Source organism: Cervus canadensis, chromosome 18 (assembly GCF_019320065.1).
Source record: "Cervus canadensis isolate Bull #8, Minnesota chromosome 18, ASM1932006v1, whole genome shotgun sequence".
NCBI lineage: Eukaryota > Metazoa > Chordata > Mammalia > Artiodactyla > Cervidae > Cervus > Cervus canadensis.
In genome coordinates this window covers 16204767-16227049 of record NC_057403.1, presented here as the reverse complement: position 1 = coordinate 16227049, position 22283 = coordinate 16204767, and the positions used below count along the sequence as shown (strand labels likewise).

Sequence of the window (22283 nt, the reverse complement as noted above, 5' to 3'; positions counted from 1 at the left end):
AGGTTCTCCTCAGACCTGCCCAATATGGAGACAGCCAGCCTCCCACACTAAGGACTCCAGTGCTTTAGACATGGACCTTGATTATATAGCTACCCAGGTCAATCTCAGACCAGCACATTAGGAGTAGAAAACCACAGCAGAGAGGAGGCTAGTTTTGGACCCTGAGATGGAAGGCTCATCCCAAGGAGCTCTCAGATGGGATGAATCGAAGAACTGGACTTGTCCTCACGTTTGATGTTTCCTCTACCCTCTCTAGGGGCTTCTCAGGTGGGGCTAGTGGTAAAGAACTAAAGAACCTGCCAGCCAATGCTGATGCAGGAAACTAAGAGATGCAGGTTTGATCCCTGTGTCAGGAAGATCCCCTGGAGGAGGAAATGGCAACCCACTCCAGTATTCTTGCCTGGAGAATGCCACGGACAAGGCACCAGTCCAAATGATCAGTTACTACAGACAAAGGTCATGCTCTTTGGTAGTCAATCTCTCCCTCTTAGAAATCCCATGAGCCTTCCAATCTGGGTGCAAACAGACCAAGTGATATGGGGACATGCATCCAATGGTCAGTGAATCGATGAGCAGAGTTTACGGATCACTGAGAAGATGATGCTGTCACAGACAATCAACGGTGTCAGGACAGAGGATGCAGGGTCCCATCTGTGTAGGGTCTCCTCCCAGTCGGAGTCTGCAGATGTGACCCCAGCTCCCCAGATGAGCACTCTAAGTGACTCTCAACATCTCTACATCTTCCCTTGTAATTTCACTGGAAGTGGGTGTGTAATGAATGCAAATAATGAGGATGTAGTCTCCTTTCAGAGCCTGTAGAACAATGTGTTTAATTAATTATGCAAAACTTAGCTAATTTTTTCATAGTTTGGTTATTATTTGTGAGAGCTGTTTGACTGTAGGCAAGGCACTGGATCTTGTGCCTCAGTTTCCCTGTCTGTAAAACTGGAGAAGAAGAGCTGGATCTTAGGGCTGCTGTGAAGATGTTCACTAGGAAGTGAATGAGATTAAAATTCTTCCCTGGGTACCTACACAGAGTCAGCATGCAAGGTGATATTTTGGTTTACAGCGTTTTGGGTTTTAGCTCTAGAGTTAAACAAGTTGGTTACATTTTTGTTTCATCTGGTCCTAATTCTATGACTTCCATTCCTTTATTGAAGCATGTGTGTCTCAAGTCTATGAATGCACAGTGGAGATGACAACCCCTCCTGCGTGGGATGGAAAGATCAGAACAAATGGGTGTGAAGGATTTCCCACTCTGCCGGTCGCACAGGAGGACCTGGAAACAGTTCATTAATATTATTACTACTAATCAATGTTGAGTGGACTGGAGAGGAGCTATCCTCTAAGACCAACAATTGTTATGGAAACAAAAAAACAGAGGGAGGGGTATAATGTGAGAAGAAAAGAGTCCTTCAAAGGAAAATGAACAGGACATGGAAATGGCTACAGTGAGAGAATGGAGAGCTAGAGCAAGTCCAAGGTTTCAAATTTGATAAGCAGTAGAACGATGCAAGCACGTGCAGTGGGAGAGTCAGGAGGACACTGATGAGAAAACACACAGACCTCAGAGCATTTCCTTCCTCCTAACCAGGACGTTTCCCTGTAAGACTCCTCGGGATATTCCCTCCAGTGAACTCGGCCCACACTTCCCCTCTCTCTTTCTCTCCTGCTTTCAGGGCAAGAAAACAGCCAAGTGCTCAATGTGGGGACCATTGTTGGCATCGTGATTGGGCTCCTGCTTGTGCTGACACTGACGGCTGCCCTGGGATGTTTCATTTCCCTTCACAGGTACAATGGCATTCCCAGATTCTGCTCCTGCCCCCAGGTTGACCCAGGTCCTAGAGGAAGGACACTCCATCCTCCCATTCTCGGCCTGGATCTCCAGGACCTCCCCACTGCCCCGTGGATATTCTCTCTGATCCTTCAGTTCCTCCCTCACCAGGTATTGACCTGTGGCGGCTTCCATAACACCACCCTCATTTATTTTGTCATTTAGTCGAGAAGTTGTGTCCAACTCCTTTCCCACACCATGGACTCCACTGTCCATGGAATTTCCCAGGCAAGAATACTAGAGTGGGTTGCCATTTGCTTCTCCAGGGACTCTTCCTGACCCAGGAATCGAACCCACATCTCCTGCATTGGCAGGTGGATTCTTTACCTCTGAACCACCAGAGAAGCCTCATCTATCAGTTAACACAATTAAGACCCCTCCTTGTCCTAGTTCCCTATATGTAGGCTGGCAGGTTGTAGGTACTCAGAAAAAGGTATCTCTTCCCATATGTTTAAATCCAGCTACTCTGATGAGGGGCTGTCACAGGGCCAGGATCGGAGGGTCGTCCTCGCCAAGTCCTCACTTGGCCAGAGAATGGAAGTCTGGACAGGCCAAGTGGGGTCAAATGCCCCCACGTGGCCGATGCATTCACCACAGCCCCTGACACATGAGACACAACATCGTGCCAGGTCAGCAGGAGGTGGGATGTCTTTACACTTAAGGTCCAGGTAGATGGAGACAGAGGACAAGGCCACTGTCACATTTCAGCATCTCCTGGATGAGGGCAGGTGGCCACAGCAGTGACACTGCACTCAGTGAGATCCCAGAGTCACTGGCTTCCCCCTTCCTCCCCACGCACTGGCCCTGCTCTCTCCACAGGCGTGATGCATCCACTCAGACAAAGCTTTAGATGGATGGATGCCTTTCGCAGAGCCTTGGTCCCTTTGCTGGCCACTTTCTCCTGAACCCTATTAGCCTATGGTCCTGCCCTTCTGGACTCGGGGCAGATATGGCTTCTTAAGGACTTTCCTCAGCTTCCTTGCTGGGCCCTCCCCTCTAAGCAGCCTCTGTGGAGAAAGGAGGTGTCCAGCCTCTGCTTGGACATAGGGATCCTCCTGTCCCATGTTCTGACAACAAAGCCTTGACCTCCCTCTACACTCCTCACAAATAAACCTGTTGCTTTTTTTTTTCCTAACCCCGGTTGCCTGCACCACAACAGAGGGAACTGGCCTCCAGCGTCCACCTCGGGTGAGTGTCTGTTCAGCCCAGGACAGCGGGGAGCCCCGGTCAGGCCCTGCCACGTCTCTTCCTGCCTGCCACCCCCAGGGTCTCTGGTCCTTTCTCTGGGGCTTCAGAACAGGGGACCCCTAATGCCTAGGCTGCTTGTCCTAAGGCTTGTAATCCTGGCAGGCCCCCTCGCCCTCACTGGGGCTTGAAGTTGCCAGAGTGTCTCTCCCTTCATGGGGCTCTTTCTCCCATAGTTCACCAGAAGGTGGACATCCAGCCTCTCCTCGGAGAATGGGCTAAGCTTCCTCACACGCCCAGTGCTAAGTTGTATTTCTTCTCCCAGGACGTGGTCCCTCTGGCGGCTCTGTCTCCCAGGTAAGTACATCCCTTCCTTGTCTCTTCTCCCCAGCGTCCCCGCTTCACAGTCTCGGGGCAGGGGGACTGTCCAACCCTGAAGCACTGTGAGACACCCTTCACTCGAGGGCAGTTGAAAATCGCTCAGTCGTGTCTGACTCATGTGACCCCATGGACTGTAGACCGCCAGGCTCCTCTGTCCATGGATTTCTCCAGGCAAGAATACTGGAGTGGGTTACCGTTGCCTTCTCCAGGGCATCTCCCTGACCCACGGATCGAGCCTCGGGCTCCGCATCGCAGGCAGATTCTTTGCCTTCTGAGCCACCAGGGACGCTCATGAAAGTAGTTAGGACATGGCAAGTCCCACCAAGCTGGGAGCTGGATGCGCTTCAGGGGCATGACCACCCACCACCTTATCCTGAGGCTGCCCTGGTCCCCTGACTTGACCTCAGGAGAACCTTGGAGTTGAGCCAGGAAGAGAGTGGGCATGGGATCATCAGTCAGGGGAGCCAGGCTAACAAGGGTGGCAAACAGGGCCCCGATAGGATTTGCGGTGGGGGCTGCAGGCTTGGAGATGGCTGCACGGGAGAAATGACTCTCCTTCCCTCTTTCCCTATGCCCGTTCTCTCCCGTGCCCAGGCCTCCCTACCTGAGGCCAGATCACCAGCTCCCATCTACCAGGTGAGTGTGGGGATCCACGGTCTGGTCCCGTAAGCCCAAGGGGCTCAAGAAATGCCCCTTGCACACCTGGCTGTGCTTGGAGGTCCAAAAAATAGCAGGAAAGATGGGAAAAGGGATGAAGAGGAGGGGGGTCTGGGCCAAAAACCTCTGATAAAACCAGACCCCCACAGAGCAGCCCTGGGGGACCCGGGGCCGGGCATCCCTGGTAAGTCATCTGAGAAGGTTACATGAGCTCCGAGGCATCGGTTTTCTTTTGCAGGAATTACTACGCCCTGACACAGATGTTTACTGTCAAATCAACCACAAGGCAGATGTGGGTCATTAGTTCCTCTAGACAAGTCTCCTTACGGACTGTGGGAAAGAGCTTACCTGAGACCCAAGACCCGAGTGAGGTCAAGAGGTGGAGCCTGAGGCAGAGAACCAGCTCTGAGACCTGAGGCTATTCGGGAACCTGGGGCCAGGCTCAGGGTCCTCCTGGATTCCTGGAGACCCTGACAGGCTGCCCTGAACCCTGGATGGACCAGAACTCAGACTGCAGCTCCCAGAGTGGGGGGAGGTTTCACCAGGGCAGGAGACTGGCCTGTGACCCACTGTGACCAGCTGAGAGATCTGCATAAAGAGCACTTTCCTTCCCCTGCTTGCAAAATGTACTGCCCTTGAGTCCTGTCCAGCAAGAAATTCACCCGAATCTCTGCTCCCGTTTCTCCATGGTCCCACAGGGAAAGTATTAGCTCTGGTTACCTGACCTCCCCATCTATTCCCTGCGGGAAAGTAAGGGGAAGGCTGTGAGAATGGAGGTGGGGGGCATGCTAGCAGGAAAGGAGGGTCACCAGACCCTTTGCAGCCACACAGGCACTCGGCAGTCCTCACACGGCCCTGGGGTCCCAGACACCTCCCAGTGCTTGCTCACTTGGAATGGAGTCTCTGGAGCACAGAATGTGGGGCCACCTGAGACCCACTAGAACACGAGTCAGGAAGGAAGGACGAGTCGTGTGTGAGACACATATTCTGGGTGAGGCCCCTGTGCAGCCTCTTGGCATCCTGAGCGCTCTGGTCCTCCTCACCAGGCCCTGCTCGCCCCAACTGGTGGCTGCCTCCAATGAGTTTTTGTTGTTCAGTTGCCAAGTTGTTTCTGACTCATTGGGACCCCATGGACTGCAGCACCCCAGGCTTCCCCGTCCTTCACTGTCCCCTGGAGTCTGCTTCAACTAATCTCCACTGAGTTGGTGATGGGGCGGGAACTTTTGTCTGTCCACAGATCCAGGATCCAGAATGCCTTCTCTATCCGTGGGTTTCTGTCGTTTCCCTAAGGGCCTGAGCCCTGAGGTCATCATTCCCTCTGGGGGGACAGAGGAGCAATCAGAGTCACCTAAGTAGGAAGGACCCAGAAGCCATGCTCTGAGAAAGGCCCTCCCAGGAACTTCCCGTGACCTCTGTCCACTTCCTGTTGGTTTCCACTTTGTTTTCCAGCGTGGATTATGAGGCTACCCCTCACACACACACACACACACAGACTAAGGGTGGAGTTGCAGGGCTCTACCTAAAAATCAACCTGGCTACCCACGGCAAAGGGCCCACCTGTCTCCTCCTCAAAGTGTCCCAAGGGCCTTTCTGCCCGCATCTCACCTGAAGCCCCCACCACACACCTGGGCTAACAGTTCTCAGTCTCTCCCTGAGGTCCCTGGGATAGGTGCTGTTCTCATATAGGTCCACTCAGATCAGGTCCCCACACTCGCACAAATAAAGCTGGTGTGTGCACTAAGGCACAGAACCCACATTTGATAAGCATGCTCGGCCAGTGGCAAGTGTCATTTGTGCTGAGAGGAGATGAGAGGTAAGAGAAACCACCTGCAAAGCTTCCGATCATGATTTAGGTCTAAATTACTCCTTATCCTCCAGGCACACAGTCTTGGATTAGACAAGGTCACACCTCAAGACCATCCTATCAGGCTGTACCAAATGACCACAAATTGAATGGCACAAATCTACGCAAATCAAGGTGTCAGTATGACCCTGTTCCTTCTGGATTCTACAGACAGTTCATTTCCTTGCTTTTCGAAGCTGTGAGAGGCTGCCTCCTTTCCTGGGATTGTGGCCCCTTCCTCCATATTCAGTGCCAGCAGTGGAACTTCTTAAAGTCTCCCCAAACTCTCCTTCCATCATCCCATCTCCTCTGGCTCTGCCTCTCCTGCCTTCGTCTCTCATTTATAAGGAATATTATGAAAGTATTGGGCTCAGCCAGATATATTCCCCACCATAATCTCCCAGTCACGTGATCTGAATGTCTTCCGTAGGTTTCCTTAATCGTGGGGCACATTCTCGGATTGTGGGCTTGAGCTTGTGGACATCGCCTAGGGTTCTGTGCTCTGTCTGCCACTCCTCTCAACGTCGTGGTCATCATCTTCCCTCCTTCAATGTGCCCTGGGCAGCTTGGACTTTGTCATGCTCATGTGGGGTCACGTCCTGCCATGACGTCCGCAAAAATCTCACTGGCCCTAGGCCTGGAGATCGAGGCCAGTCCACACTCCCTGCAGCAATCCCCACCTCTTCTTTTCTGTGAAGTGAAACTTGCTCAGTCTGTCCAACTCTTTGCAACCCCATGGACTGTAACCCTCCAGACACATCTGCCATGGGATTCTCCAGGCAAGAATACTGGAGTGGGTATCCATTCTCATCTCCGTAGGCTCATCAAACCCAGGTCTCCCACATTGCAAGAAGATTCTTTACTATCTGAGCCACAGGGGAGCATCTTCTTCACTAGCAATGCCCAATTTTTCAGAATGAAAAGAAAGCAGATACGACTCAAAGACCACAGCTCCCAGCCCCTAGGCAGCCTGTGTTGATCAGCACCATGGACAGTGTCTCTGCTGTGCTCATCCCAGGGGCTGCAGCAAGAAGGGCTCAATGGGAAGGGACGGCTGGATACCCTGCTGATTTCTATTCTATAAGAAGGATGAACATAGGAGGAGGTGTTCAGGGATAACCTAGTTTGCTCTAGTTTATCAATCGGGAGCAGTTTCTCCTGTCTGTGTATTAGTTGTATCTGCACCCATGATAACTCCCGGGTGAATGATCCTGCACCTGGAGGGTGTCCCCAAGGAGGCTGAGAAGTAACTCTGGCCTCTCAGAGTATCTCCCCGCCACTGAGTGTCAGATGACCGTCTTGTCTACAACTTGGAGGGACTGTTTCATGATTAAGTCCTGACCCTTGGTACCTGACCTTGGAGACAGCCATCAGCTAGCCTGGAGGCCCCCTGAGCAGAGCCTCCTGTTCCCTCATTCCCCAAATGATCCCCCGCGGCCCAGGGAGCAAGGCTGAGCAGCAGGCCTGGGCTACCCTCCCAGCTCCTCCAGGCCGAGCCCTGAGCCAGTAGCAGGGCGTTTGCCATCTCTCCATGCTTCCAACAGAGCATGGGTCCTGCTGAAGGACAAGTGGGGCCTGAGACCACTCTCCAGGGTACAGTCCATCACCTGAGGGCTCCTCCATCTGCCTGTGAACCCCAGGGAAGAGAAGGAACTAGGGCTCCCACAGTCACCCCAAATTCCTCTTCTCCATAGATGTACCATTGACAGGGGTAAGTCTGACACCCAAACCAAGCACTACACTTCCCAAGGGCTCAGGTCTTACCCATCCAGCATCCCAAACAGTCTCGCAAAATGCTCGAGATACCCACGATAATGGTCAGCTGGGTCCCAGGGGCCTCTCCTATCTTCCATGGGAACAGACTCTGCAGGAATCTCCCGGGCTCAGGTGCACCACCTGTGGAACCATGGTGTTTAAACAGAGCAGCAGAAGGAGCTACTGAGGGTATCTCAGGGGTCCTGGCATCTGGTCAACCACAGAGGCACAGCCAAAGGACTTCGTGATAAGATGAATGGAAGGATGGATAGGGGATAAAGGAGGGATGTGGGCAGGGAGATGGGCATATGGACACACGTGCTATCTCCTCACAGAATTTTCCCATAAAGGGTGAGGATGCTGGAAATGGACATTCTCCTATACTCCCCCTGCAAATGCAGTTTAGTGGATACAGTGACATTCAGCGTGCACACCTGTTGACCAGGACTCCAGTTCTAAGAGGAACCCTGAGCTGGGAGCTCGGACATGGAAGGATTCACCTGTCCTGCTTCTGCTGAGTCCACTGGCCAGCTCCAGGCCTGGTGCAGGGAGTTTCATACCTGTGTGCCGAATGAATGAACTGGATCATACTCCACAGGGGCGGAGATTTGTGGTGAGGTGTTCACTGCAGAGCTGATGGTCAGTGTGAAAGGCAGGATGCTCGCTAGTGGCTGTCTAGACTGAAAACAAATTTGCAGTCCCATCACCCAAATGGCAGAGCAGGTCCTCAGCCTGTGGAAAATCAACGTTTCGGTGGGGTCCTGGATGTTTGAGAAAGAAGGACATGAAAAGAACACCTGACAACTTCAGGAAAAACATTTAATTCTGAACTATTCTTATTATTTTTATTTTGTTTTAAATTTCTGGCTGCACTGGGTCTTCATTGCTTTTCCACCGGTTTTCTCTAGTGCAGTGAGCAGGGGCTACTCTTCGTTGTGATACACCGGCTTCTCATTGTGGTGGCTTCTCTACTCCCAAGCATGGGCTCTAGGCAAGTAGACTTCAGTCATTGCAGCTCGTGGTCTCTGGAGCACAGACTCAGTAGTTCTGATGCATGGCTTTAGTTGCTCAGAAGCAGGTGAAATCCTCCTGATCAGGGATCAAGCCCATGTACTGTGCTTTGGCAGGCGGAATCCTATCCACTGAGCCACCAGGAAAGTCCTCTAAACAATGCTTAACTTGTAGGTAGACACTGGTTCATCATGGCCACCCCACACATGAGGTTTCCACATTTGAGTATGGGTAAATAAACAAGAGATGTATGTCATACTTTTTGAATATACAGACACACAACCATCAGCTCTGTGTTCACTAGCCCTGCAGACACACATCCACCTGCTCTGTACTCACTAGCCCTGATGCTGTGACTTTGGCAGCAGGCCTGTCACTGACATTGTGGTTGTTCTAGTTGCTAAGTCATGTGCAACTCTTTGGCGACCCCATAGACTGTAGCCCGCCAGGCTCCTCTATCCATGAGATTTCCCAGGCAAGAACACTCCAGTGGTTTGCCATTTCTTCTCCAGGAGATCTTCCTGAGCCAGAAATCAAACCGGGTCTCCTGAACCGGCAGGATGATTCTTTACCACGGCGCACCCAGGGAAGCCCATGTTGCTGATAATCACTTGTTCAAGCCCATGCAATTTACAGCACCAACTGTGAACCCTAATGGAAGCTATGGAAGCTGGGTCATTTTCATGTATCCATGTGGGTTCATCAATTGATAAAATGTACACCTCGGGTGTGGAAGGCCGAATATGGAGGAGGCCCTACACTTGTGGGCAGCAGGTCCCTAGGAAAACTTGTACCTTCCCTCACTTCTGCTGTGAAACTAAAGCTACTATAAAAGATAACCTTTAAGACAACTGACCTGCCCTGGCACCAACCCTAATCAGGCTCAAGGAAGATGGAGATTCACCTTTGAAACTTCAAATATCAAAAAGTAAAAAGAAGTAAAAACAATCTAATAATTAAATTACAATGCTAAAGAGGCCATTAGATCCTAATAATTCAGTTACTACAATCATACAGGGTGACAAGGACACTGAGGCCAGAGCTAGCGTGCTTGATCCCTGTGTCCCTTTTGCTGAAAGAATCTCTGATCAGGGCCTGATGGAGAAGCCCCACCTTCCTTCCCACCATGAAGACCAGGTCCCCTGATGGGGGCAGAGATAGAGAAGGCGGGAAGAGGAGGTTCAGTGTCACCACACCACCCCTGGTCTTCCAATTCCACCTGGCCCTGCCCCACGGGGAAGACACTAAGGGGTCAGGGGAGAAAAGGAAATGCAGCCTTTGCATGTCCACATGGACCCTCTGGCACAGGCGGGGAACAAGGAGGTTTCCTCACCCTCCTCCTACTTACAGATGCTCCAGTCCTGCCCCAGGGCTGAGAATGTTGCAACTGGATCCTCTTCTACAAAGAGAAATTGGCCTGGTATCAACACAAATCTCAACTGAATGAAATCTTGGAGTAGGGTATGTAAGAGAAGATCTTGGATGAGAGAGTTGGAAATTCAGAGTGGGACATGATTGAGCATAAATGACATGTAGTGTTCAAAGGGTTAGTCACTTGGTCGTGTCCGATCCTTTGCGACCTCCTGCCTGTAGCCTGCCAGGATCCTCTGTCCCTGGGGTTTGTAAAATGATATGTAAACACTTGACAAATTCTTGAGCTGTCTTAGGAGAAAACCTGCTTCAGGGCCTCTCCCTTCTATACTCCCCTCCCTGGTCACCAGAGGGCGGCAGAGCTCCTCCACAGTCGGGCGCCTCCACAGGGCTGCCCACCTCCTTCCCACTTAGCAGCTCCCACCGCCCAGCAGCCTCTGACCCTCAGCAACCTACTCCATCCACGGTCCTCCCCACTCTCCCAGTTCCCCACACTGGACAGCTCCTCCTCCCAGCCAGGCCCACCTGAAGGCCAGACTCCCCTCAGGTAGCTCTGCCCTCTCATCCCCTGTCCTTCTCTGCTGAGGGTCTGCTCACCCTTCACATCTCAGGCAAAAGGTCACTTTCTCAGGTCACCTGCGAAACCGCAGGTGACACTTATAAATGCTGTTTCAGCAGCCGCCCAGGTCACGTGCTTGCCCAGCCTGACTGAGACCCGAGAACCCTGGTTAGGCTGCCCCACCCACCCCAGTGTTGGCCTCTGCTGTGTTTTGATCTGGGGTCTCTCAGCACAACGCACAGATCCCAAATTTCCAAATTCTGGTGGTAATTGTTCCCGTTCTCAGCTGGGTGCCCAGGGTCTTCCTGTTGTTTTCAAATATCTGAGAAGGTTGCTTTACTCCCCTCAGGAAGAACACACTGACTCTGGAGGAGAGAAAGGGGTCACATGAGTGATGACTGGAGAGGGGCCTGACCTCCACCTTAGCTTGTCACCAGCCTGGCGTCTGTTTTCTGGGACCGCTGCTGCTGCTGCTGCTAAGTCACTTCAGTCGTGTCTGACTCTGTGCGACCTCATAGACATCAGCCCCCCAGGCTCCTCCACCCCTGGGACTCTCCAGGCAAGAGTACTGGAGTGGGTTGTCACTTCCTTCTCCAATGCATACATGCATGCTTTATCACTTCAGTTGTGTCCGACCCTGTGCGATCCTATGGGCAGCAGCCCCCCAGGCTCCTCCGTCCCCAGGATTCTCCAGGCAAGAACACTGGAGTGGGTTCCCACTGCCTTCTCCAGGGACAGAGACCCAGAAGCGGGTGTCAGGAGGAGCTGCAGTTTGCAGGTGAGAAGGGAAAGGTTTCCTATATGTCCTGGGGAGAGAGGAAGCTGGTGCTGGGGGGTGGGCTGACTGTGGGCTCCCTGGTCCTCGGGTCAAGTTCCAGGAGACTCTCCCTCTCTGTGTCTGTTGCCTGAACCTTGGTTCAGAAACTGTTCAGGTCCTCCTTGCCATTATAGGGCCTCCTCTGTCACCCTGGCTGATTTTTCTGAGGTCACTGTGATCTTTCCCATGGGTGGTTCCAGGCAGGGATGGGAGCTGGCACGGGAAGACCTCAAATGGTGTAGGTTTTGTGAGTTACTCTTCACTGAGCAGTAATTGTTGGAAACTGATGACAATAATAACATTTTATTGTGTCACGACAGAAAAAGACATAACCAGGACAGTAACCACTGTCCTTACCCCGCACCCTTAGAAACTGACAAACACCAGGCTGTGGGATTCCTGGGAACACTCCTTCCTTCATCCCCAGGTATTAATACCTGGAGCCTGGTCCAGGCCCTGGGGTGTAACCAGGATCAGACAAGCCCCTGCCCTCATGGAGCCCAGGCTCTGTGGGGAGGAAGACAGACAAGCAGAGAGATCTAGAATGTTCTGTCAGGCGCTGACAGGGGTCATGCAGGAACCAGACAGGGAAGGGTCAGCAAGTGAACACGGAGGGTCTTTACAGCAGCTGGTCGTTGTGGGGGGCAGCTCCCAAGAGGCCCCTGAGTGTGAGCAGGTGTGTGAGGGCAGCGAGGGAGTGAGCCGGGGGACAGCTGGGGAAACAGAGGAAATACAGAGCCCAGAGGGGCTGAAGTGATGGGGGTCATGCTGCTGACCTTGAACCAGGAGGACACACACATACACGTATATAGACATACACACAACACACACACACATTCACATGCACGCATGCACACACACATATACACACACACAGACACACACACAATATGATTCCCAGTCCAGCTGAGATTCCATGACAGACTCCGGATGCACCAGACCCTTCCCCTTCAGTCCATCCCTCCATTATAATTAGCTCATTTCCAGGATTTTCTCTGGGTGTCTGCCTCCCCATCACAAGTCAAGTGTGTTCACCCACGACCCAAGTCTATCCTATTGTCTGGAGTCCAGGACACAACCCACGGCTGACATGTCACACATGCTCAATATACTCTTTAAATAGATAAGGGAATCTACATAACAGAAGCCAGACCCCCACCCCCCTCCCAGAGTGACACCGAGGGGTCAGAGAATATCCCTTGTGGACACAGGGGCCCTGGCATCAGAGTTGGGGGAGACCTGCAAGTGCCCACAGCTGCTCCAGGGCGGGACTCTATTCCTCCCGGAGTCAGGAGTGAGGACAGGGGCCGCTTATCTGTGAGGAGGCAGACCCTCTGCTCATTCCCAGATTATCACACCCACTCCCATCTCTACTCAGGAGAATCTTCTAGTCTCCCCAGAGGGCCTGGGCTAGCAGCTTGATTCCTTCTCCTTCTCTCGGAGACCAGACTTGGCTCAGACTCCTGATCCTCCATCCCGAGGGAGTGACCACAGGGGAGGGGGGAGCCCCAGCGTGAACTCACAGGAATTGGGGAGCAGCTCCTCATCCCAAGGTCCCTGATCTGGGGGGACACCTGTGGTCCCTGGAGACATCTCAGTCCCCCAAAGCATCCTGGGAAAGGAAGGGAACTTCCAGAGCAGCGTGGCACAGGGGAACCCAGCTTCTGCAGTTGCTCCATCTCAGGGGGACTGGGTCTGATGGGGGAGGTGGAGCTGCCCCAGGTCCCGGAGCTGTGGGGAGACCGAGAGCAGACCACTGATGGGGACACAGAGAACTAGGGTGCAGCCCCAGTGCTGAGAGGTGGGGAAGGACAGGCCTTCTGGGGTCCAGCCCACAGGCCGCCACCCTCGCCCCAAAGCCCCAGAGCCTCCCCACCAACCCTTCCTTTGAAGCCTCAGGGACTGAGAGCTCGTCCTGAGCCCACGTCCACCTGGATGGACAGTTCTCCTGTCACTGAACAACGCCCATCCTTTCCCTGGTCTCACCCTGCCCTGGGATGGAGTCGGGAAGTCTGGGGACTCACAGTGACCTGCACCCTCGCTGAGAGCCCCTAATCTGGAGGTCAGCGCCCCCCTCTGCCCAGGGCACAGAGCCAGCTCACACCCTTTGGCATTTGCACCCCTGTGCAGCCCCTAATATTGTCCCCAGGTCTGCTCATGACCTCCAGGGGGCGATATGGGGCCACACAGAAGATTAACAGGTGAACTTTGCCTTGGCTAAGGAGGTAGAGAAGGAGCCTGATTTCCATCCCTCCCTCTAAACAGCGGTCCCCAACCTTAAGGGCACCAGGGAACGGATTCATGGAAGACAGTTGCGGGGTGGTGGGGGTGATTTGGGGATAATTCAAGCGCATTACAACTACTGTGCACTTATATCTATTATTATTACATCAACTCCACACCAGATCATCAGGCGTTAGACCCCAGGGGACCCCTCCTCTAACAGACCCTCAGGGCCCCTCCTGTGTGCCCACACTATGCTGCCCAACCTTCTAGGGGCCTATGGGCACCCATGCCAGCTCCCATCCCTGCCTGGAACCACCCATGGGAAAGATCACAGTGACCACAGAAAAATCAGCCAGGGTGACAGAGGAGGCCCTATAATGGCAAGGAGGACCTGAACAGTTTCTGAACCAAGTCTCAGGCAACAGACACAGAGAGGGAGAGTCTCCTGGAACTTGACCCGTGGACCAGGGAGCCCACACTCAGCCCACCACCCAGCACCAGCTTCCTCTCTTCCCAGGACATACAGGAAACCTTTCCCTTCTCACCTGGGAACTGCAGCTCCTCCTGACACCCGCTTCTGGGTCTCTGTCCCTGGAGAAGGCAGTGGCAAACCCACTCCAGTATTCTTGCCTGCAGAATCCTGGGGACAGAGGAGCCTGGGGGGCTGCTGCCCATAGGATCGCACAGGGTCGGACACATGAAGCGATAAAGCATGCATGCATGCATTGGAGAAGGAAATGGCAACCCACTCCAGTATTCTTGCCTGGAGAGTCCCAGGGATGGAGGAGCCTGGTGGGCTGATGTCTATGAGGTCGCACAGAGTCAGACACGACTGAAGTGACTTAGCAGCAGCAGCAGCAGCGGTCCCAGAAAACAGACGCCAGGCTGGTGACAAGCTAAGGTGGAGGTCAGGCCCCTCTCCAGTCGTCACTCATGTGACCCCTTTCTCTCATCCAGAGTCAGTGTGTTCTTCCTGAGGGGAGTAAAGCAATCTTCTCAGATATTTGAAAACAACAGGAAGACCCTGGGCGCCCAGCTGGGTTTCTGTGAACGGGAACAGTTACCAGCAAAATTTGGAAAGTTTGGATCTGTGCGTTGTGCTGAGAGACCCCAGATCAAAACACAGCAGAGACCAACACAGGGGTGGGTGGGGCAGCCTAACTGGGGTTCTGGGGTCTCAGTCAGGCTGGGCAAGCACGTGACCTGGGCGGCTGCTGAAACAGCATTTCTAAGGTGTCACCTGGGGGTTCACAGTCTTCATGAGGCTCCACAGGTGATTCCCACGCACTGCGGGGATGACGTCCCAGTGACAAGAGTTCCTGACGCACCCCCCACCCCCAGGCTCCTGCTCTGAAGGGAAAAGCCAGAAGGGGATGAGGGAGGGCAGTCGGGGAGGCTGAGTGTGCATCTGATCCAGATCATGGGGACCCCGGACCCGGACACCCCAAGGCTGTGATTTTCCAGACAAGGGTGTGTGTGTGTGTGCATGTGTGTGTGTGTAGGTGTATGTGTGTGTGTGTGTGTAGGTGTGTATATGTAGGTGTGTGTAGGTGTCTGTGTGTAGCTGTATGTGTAGGGATGTGTGTGTGTGTGTGCATGTGTGTGTATGTAGGTGTATGTGTAGGTATGTGTGTGTGTGTGTGTGTGTAGGTGTGTGTATGTAGGTGTGTGTAGGTGTCTGTGTGTAGCTGTTTGTGTAGGGATGTGTGTGTAGGGATGTGTGTGGGTGTGTAGCTGTGGGTGTGTGTAGGTGTGTTGTAGGTGTTTATGTGTGTAGGTGTGTGTGTGTGTGTAGGTGTCTGTGTGGATGTGTGGATGTGTTTGTGTGTGTGGGTGGAGAATCACTGCTCTAGAAGGCAGAGGACTCAGCAGAGTTTAGGGAATAGAAACACAGACAGAAGGGGAAGGGGGCGGGGCCACTAGAGAGGGAAGGATGAGCGGGGAGGGAGTGGGAGGGGCCTGGGCAGAGGCCCCGCCCCCGGGCCACGTGACCCAGCCAAGTGCTCCTGCCCCGGGAGGAGGCCCAGCACAGAGCGGGAAGGACAGCAGAGCTCACACAGCGACTGCAGGGCCTGTGAGCGTTTCTGGACCGGAAGTTCTCCTCAGAGAGAGAGGGGCCAGCAGACAGCAGGCCCCATGGAGCCCCCGTCAGGCCCTGCAAGCAGGAGGCATGGCCCCTGGAACAGGCTCCTCCTGGCAGGTGAGAGGGGACAGTTTTCAGGGAGTGGGCAGAGACTGGAGAACAAGAGACTGGCTGGTCTCTGAGGGAGACGGGGCTCTGAGAGGGGACAGAGGACTTCTGTTCAGGACTGAGGGCAGAGGGTGGGGAGCAGGGAGGGTGGGGGCTCAGCCACAGGAGACTCTCCATGAACTAGAGTTGGTGAGGGGCGGGAAGACCTCAAATGGTGTAGGTTTTGTGAGTTATTCTTCACTGAGCAGTAATTGTTGGAAACTGATGACAATAATAACATTTTATTGTGTCACGACAGAAAAAGACATAACCAGGACAGTAACCACTGTCCTTACCCGGCACCCTTAGAAACTGACAACCACCAGGCTGTGGGATTCCTGGGAACACTCCTTCCTTCATCCCCAGGTATTAATACCTGGAGCCTGGTCCAGGCCCTGGGGTGTAACCAGGATCAGACAAGACCCTGCCCTCACGGAGCCCTCGCTCTGTGGGGAGGAAGACAGACAAGCAGAGAGATCTAGAATGTGCTGTCAGGCGCTGACGGGGGTCATGCAGGAACCAGACAGGGAAGGGTCAGCAAGTGAACACAGAGGGTCTTTACAGCAGCTGGTCATTGTTGGGGGCAGCTCCCAAGAGGCCCCTGAGTGTGAGCAGGTGTGTGAGGGCAGCGAGGGAGTGAGCCGGGGGACAGCTGGGGAAACAGGAAATACAGAGCCCAGAGGGGCGGAAGTGATGGGGGTCATGCTGCTGACCTTGAACCAGGAGGACACACACACATACACACGCTCACACACACACACACACACACACATATACACAAATACACACACATGTATGCAAACACATATATACACACATACACACACCCAGACACACACACACACACATACACACATACATATACACGCACACACACATATACACACACGCACACACACAGCCTCACACAGTATAAAACACACCAAGGATGAGGGATGAAGAGACCTGCTCAGGACCCAGGGCACCATTTCCCATCCCCCACACAGGTCAGAATATTAACTGATTTCTCTTTCTTCCCTCCTAGTCTCACTCTTAACCTTCTGGCTCCCCCCCACCACTGCCCAGCTCACTATTGAAACGGTGCCCCCCCTTGCTGCAGAAGGGATGGATGTCCTTCTACTTGCCCACAACGTGACAGAGAATCCGCTAGGCTGTACCTGGTACAGAGGAGAAAGGGTAGAAAACAGCCACTCAATCACATCATATAGACCAGACACTAATGTAACTACCAAAGGGCCTGCACACAGCGGTCGGGAGACACTTTACCCCAATGGAACCCTGCTGATCCAGAACGTCACCCAGAAAGACACAGGATCCTACACCCTGCTCATTACAAGCTATGATTTACAGACAGAAAGACAAACCGGACACCTCCACGTACACCGTGAGTGCCTCTTCTCTGACCTTGGGGTGTTGGGTGAGGTGAATTCTGTTCACACACACAGGACTGACAGACCGGGATGGTGCTTCCATCCCTCTCTGCATGGTGTCCTGTGTTGGGGTTTGAACATTTAGTGCAGGACCCACGCTGTGGAGACAAACTGCAAAGGGTCAGAATGCTTTCCAGGAACCCAGACCCTGCAGACACAGTGTAGACAGAGGTTCTGACTGATGGGAGGGACTCAGCCGAGGGAGAGGCCCCTGGGCCCCTCCCTTCTACCGTCACCCTGAGGAAGACCCTGCAGGACTTGGTGAAGACCTAGCCTGAGGGACCCGAGGGATCCTCACAGAGAAGCTCAGCCCCAGGAAGCCCTTCCCAGACCCTGTCCCAGGGCTCCTGCCTCCAGTGACACTGGGAAGCCTGTGCCAAATCCCTAGGCTCCTAAGCTGGTCACCAGCAAAGGCTCAGCCCTGAAAGCCACATCCCCGCAGGGATGCAACCTGATCCTGCTTCATGAGACTTTCACATAGGTACAGGGTCCCCAGGCTGTTAGTCAACTGCCCTGGGGGACTGGGAGACTCCAGAGAAATCTCAGCATCCCCAGGGAGGAAGAGAGAGAAGCAGCTCCGGGCAGCTCCTCATCCCCTGGGGTGCATCCCAGGGAACGCTCTCATGAGGCTGGTTGATGAAACCAGGACAGATGCCAGATGGTCCCTGAATCCCACCCAGTTCTGTCCACCACTAAACGCTGTTGCACAGTCAACCCGCGAGGAAGTCTGTGCTTCTCCCAGACATAGAGCAGGTAGCCTCACACTCTCTGAGCTTAGCTCCACATGCATTTGTCTTGCCATACACAAACCTGCCTTATTCTTTAAAGACTCTGATTGGCAGGCGAAGGATGCCACTTTTGTTTAAAGATGTTTCTAGAGGATGCAAAGGTATAAAGAAAGGGAAAGTGTTGGTCGCTCAGTCATGTCCCACTCTTTGCTACCCCAGGAACTATAGCCCAGCAGGCTCCGCTGTCCTTGGAATTCTCCAGGCAAGAATACTGACTGGGTAGCAATTCCCATCTCCAGGGGATCTTCCCAACCCAGGGGTTGAACTCAGGTCTCCTGCACTGGCAGGCAGATTCTTTACTGTCTGAGCCACCAGGGAAACTCGGGGGCAATGTTCTCTCCGTTATCTGCACAGCGGTGCTACCCACACCCGTCATCACCAGCAACAACTCCAACCCCTGGGAGCACAAGGACACTGTGGTGTTAACGTGTGGTCCTGAGACCCAGAACACCTCCTACATCTGGTGGATCAACTATCAGAAACTCCACAGCAGCACGAGGCTGGAACTGTCTGAGGACAAGAGGACTCTCACTGTGTTCAGTGTGACAAGGAAAGACACAGGGCCCTATGTGTGTGAAGCCCGGAACCCAGTGAGTGTCCGCCGCAGTGACCCATTCACCCTGCAGGTCCTCTGTGAGTATCCTCTGTTCCTGTGTGATCTGGGCTGCCCACGCAAATGAACGCTGCCAGAGCCAACCCATACCCATCCCTCTCAGGTCCGAGTACATGGGCCGTCACTCCTGGACACCCAGACTGGCCATGACTTCCTGTCCCAGGCAAGTCCAGGCAGGTCCACCTTGAATCAAGACACGGAGGGGATGGGCTGCTCTCTCTTGGTGCCTGAGGATCACCAGAATATGATGGGAGAAACAAATTAATATTTCAGGCTCACAATGAGTGAGCATGAAGGGTAATGATTGCAAATTTTTCAGAGTATGTGAACAGCTCAGAAAGACGCAGGGGCCCTCATACAGAGCTGGAACTTCCCTTCCCTCTGATTGCACCATGTGTGGCTTTATGCTCTTTGCTCCAAATGATGTGGACACCCCACCACTTCCCCGTTAGATTCCTCTTACCATCCGGAGGGAAACCTCAATCTTTCCTGCCACACAGCCTCTAACCCAGCCACACAGTGCTCCCGGCTTGTCAGGGTGAGGCCCCAGCAGTACGCCCAGGTTCTCTTTATTCCCGTCATAACATGTTCTCTCAGATCCTACACTCCCTGACTGGCCTGGATAGCCCCACAGTCAGAAAGTCAAGGTTCCCAAGGCTGATACCGCAGAGCTGTCCAATATTAGAGTGTTGTCCCAGCAACCAGGCAAGGGTCCCCCTGGTGTGATCTGGGGGTCAGAGGAGATGTGCGATCATCTCTCCCATTGTCACCTGTCAGAGACCCAGGGCCTTCCTTACAGGCACCTGTACAGAGGTCACTGGGCCCCGAAACTGAGGAGGGAGCATGGCCCAGGCCCCTGACCCCCTCTCAGCAGTCACCCCTCTGTCTCTCCACAGACCCAGTGGCACGGCCCTCCCTCCAAGTCAGCAACACCACAGTCGCAGAACATGAGGGTCCCGTGGTCCTGACCTGCCTCACAGATGAGACTGGGGTCTCCATACGCTGGTTCTTCGAAGGCCAGAGTCTCCTCCTCACAAGGGGGATGACACTGTCCCTGGACAATAGCACCCTCACCATAGACCCCGTCAGCAGAAAGGATGCCGGGGATTATCAGTGTGAGGTGTCCAATAGGGCCAACTCCAGCAAAAGTGACCCCCTCAGGCTGAGTGTGACCTGTGAGTAACTACATTGCCTCCAGTGTTAGTCGTTCAGTGGTGTCCAACTCTTTGACACCACAGACTATAGCTCACTAGGATACTTTGTCCATGGGATTTCCCAGGAATGAATCCTGGAGTGGGTTGCCATTCACAACTCCAAGGGATCGTCCTGACCCAAGGATCGCACCATGTCTACTGCAGTGCAGGCACTGTTTTCCATATAAGCCACCAGTGAAGACCATTTTAACCTGGATAATCTTCCTTTATTAATTCCACCAGGAATTAGCCTATCATCTCGTTTCCTTCACTTCAAGCAATTGGAATGTGTGCTGTCTCTCCCTTCCTCATCCCCTGATTTCTCCTGGCCCTCTGCTGTGAAGCCTCGTTCCCCAGACCGCTGGAAGCAGCACTAAAACCAGTACCTGGGACTTCCTGGGCAGTCAGTGGTTAAGACTCCACCTTCCACTGCAGGGGTTGCCGTGTCCTCCTCCAGGGGATCTTCCCCACCCAGGGACTGAATCCGTGTCTCCTGTTGGTCAGGCGGGTTCTTTACCACTAGTGCCACCTGGGAAGCCCCAGTGAGTCATGAAGCCTAAATCTCCTTTTTCTTGTGTGTACAATGGTGTTTCTGAGGCACTTTGTAGAGCTTTGTGAATACGCGGTCCAATGAAGGTGGAAATCACAGCAGACGTGTCTTCAGGCAGTAAGTGTTCAATGTGTTGGTTGGCACTGTTGTGATTACAGGCTTGCTGACACATTCAACTCCAGGTCCCTCCACTTGTCTTTCTTAGTTGCACCGTCGTCTCTACAGTGGAAGCAACACCATTTCCTCACAGGATGGGCGGTGGTCATGTGTGGTGAGAGATGGGGGCCTTGAGGACTGTGATTTGCGAAACATAAACTCCCATGATTCTGTGTTGCCTGTTGGTCGGTTAGGTCTCTGCTTACAGTGCTGTCATGTTCCCTAGTTTCTCACTGACATTCTCTCGGATGCTGTGTCCATTATTGAAAGTGGGGTGTTGTAGTGTCACTGTTATGGCAGAGCTCTTTCTCCCCTCAATCCTGTCCATTTTTGATTCAGAACTCTGGTGGTGTTAGGTGCATAATGCTTATAATTGTTCGATTTCCTTGATGGATGGGAACTCTTCTTGATATGTAAGGTCCTAATGTCTCCTGCAGGCTTTTTTGGCTTAGAGGTGATTATATCAGACACTCATACAGCCACCACAATTCTCCTTTCTTGACTATTTGCATAAAATATCTTTTTCCAACCTTACTTCAACCTTCTATGTCTCTGTATCTAAAGAGACTCTCTTGAAGAGAGTAAAGAGAGGGTTATAATTTTTATCCATTCTGTCAATCTCTGCCTTTAATTTGAAGGTTGAGGCTACCTATCATTCAAATACTTCCTGATAAGAAAGAGCTTCTGCCATCTAGCTACTTGCCATATGTCCTCCATGCTTTATTCATTAATTCCTCTATTACTTCCTGTTTGGGATTTAGGTGATTTCCTTTCATATGTGTCATTTTGATTCTGTTCTTCCACTCCAATGTATTCCAGTTCTTTTCTTAGTGCCTAACTTGAAGATGACAGCTACATCTTAAACATATATCTATCGAGTTGACATACCAACTAGATTCTATGATGTATAATACAAACAATGTGCTCCTATACATCTCCATTCCCCCCATTCTATACACTTACTGTCATATATTTCAGCCATCCGTATACAATGTATGCCGATTATATAGATTTATAAATATCGTTTCATGCAATACATTTGAAATAAAAAACAAAAACAAGTGATTACATAAAAGACAATAATACTGGCTTAAATAAGATAGCTACCTATTGTGTCCCTTTGACCACTGTTCTTCATGTATTCCTATGGCTCTGCATTACTGTGTAATGTTTGTTCAGTCATCTTAAAGGATTGCTTTTACATTTCATATATCCCACGTCTCCAAGGAATAAACTCCCTCGACTGTTGTTTATCTGGGAAAGTCCTAATTTGAGCTTCATTGAAGGAGAGTTTCTCTGTACATTGCTTTCCTGGTTGACAGTCTCCCTTTGTACGACTTAAATCAGGCATCTCAATACCTTCGGCCCTGGTCTCTGATGTGAAATTTGCTTTTCACCTGATTGAAGATCCACCGTACATGATAAGTCACTTCTCTCCTGCTGCGTTTTTCACTTCCTCTTTCCCTCGGACTTTCAACAATTTGACTATATTGTGTCACAATCTCTATGTCTTGAGTTATCCTTTTTGGAGTTCCTTAACCATCTCTAGTATGTGGTCTCATCTAGTTTGGGAAGTTTTTTTTTTTTTTTTGGGGGGGGGGAAGTTTTAAACCATTATGATTTTATATCTTTTTTCATTGCATTTTTCTCTCTCTTCTACTGCAAGAACTGCCACACTACATAT

General features: G+C 52.4%; 1 protein-coding gene across 13 annotated transcripts in view; it reads left to right on the top strand.

The window, feature by feature from the left end:
* The window catches only part of LOC122420192 (carcinoembryonic antigen-related cell adhesion molecule 3-like), a 64040-nt gene that overhangs the window by 19416 nt on the left and 22341 nt on the right, over window positions 1–22283 (top strand). For 10 of the 13 annotated variants that reach the window (XM_043435047.1, XM_043435044.1, XM_043435049.1 and 7 more), the window contains exons 1-4: window positions 15681–15839; window positions 16894–17253; window positions 18442–18720; window positions 19597–19875. The exons of 1 other annotated variant lie outside the window; for it this stretch is intronic. In XM_043435047.1, the coding sequence (XP_043290982.1) occupies window positions 15776–15839; window positions 16894–17253; window positions 18442–18720; window positions 19597–19875 (982 nt within the window). In that variant the 5' untranslated portion in view covers window positions 15681–15775. Of the gene's footprint in view, window positions 1–1679; window positions 1946–2993; window positions 3023–3344; window positions 3377–3994; window positions 4037–4295; window positions 4357–15680; window positions 15840–16893; window positions 17254–18441; window positions 18721–19596; window positions 19876–22283 lie in introns of those variants that run through there. 2 more of the 13 variants (XM_043435054.1, XM_043435053.1) reach the window with 2 other exon arrangements.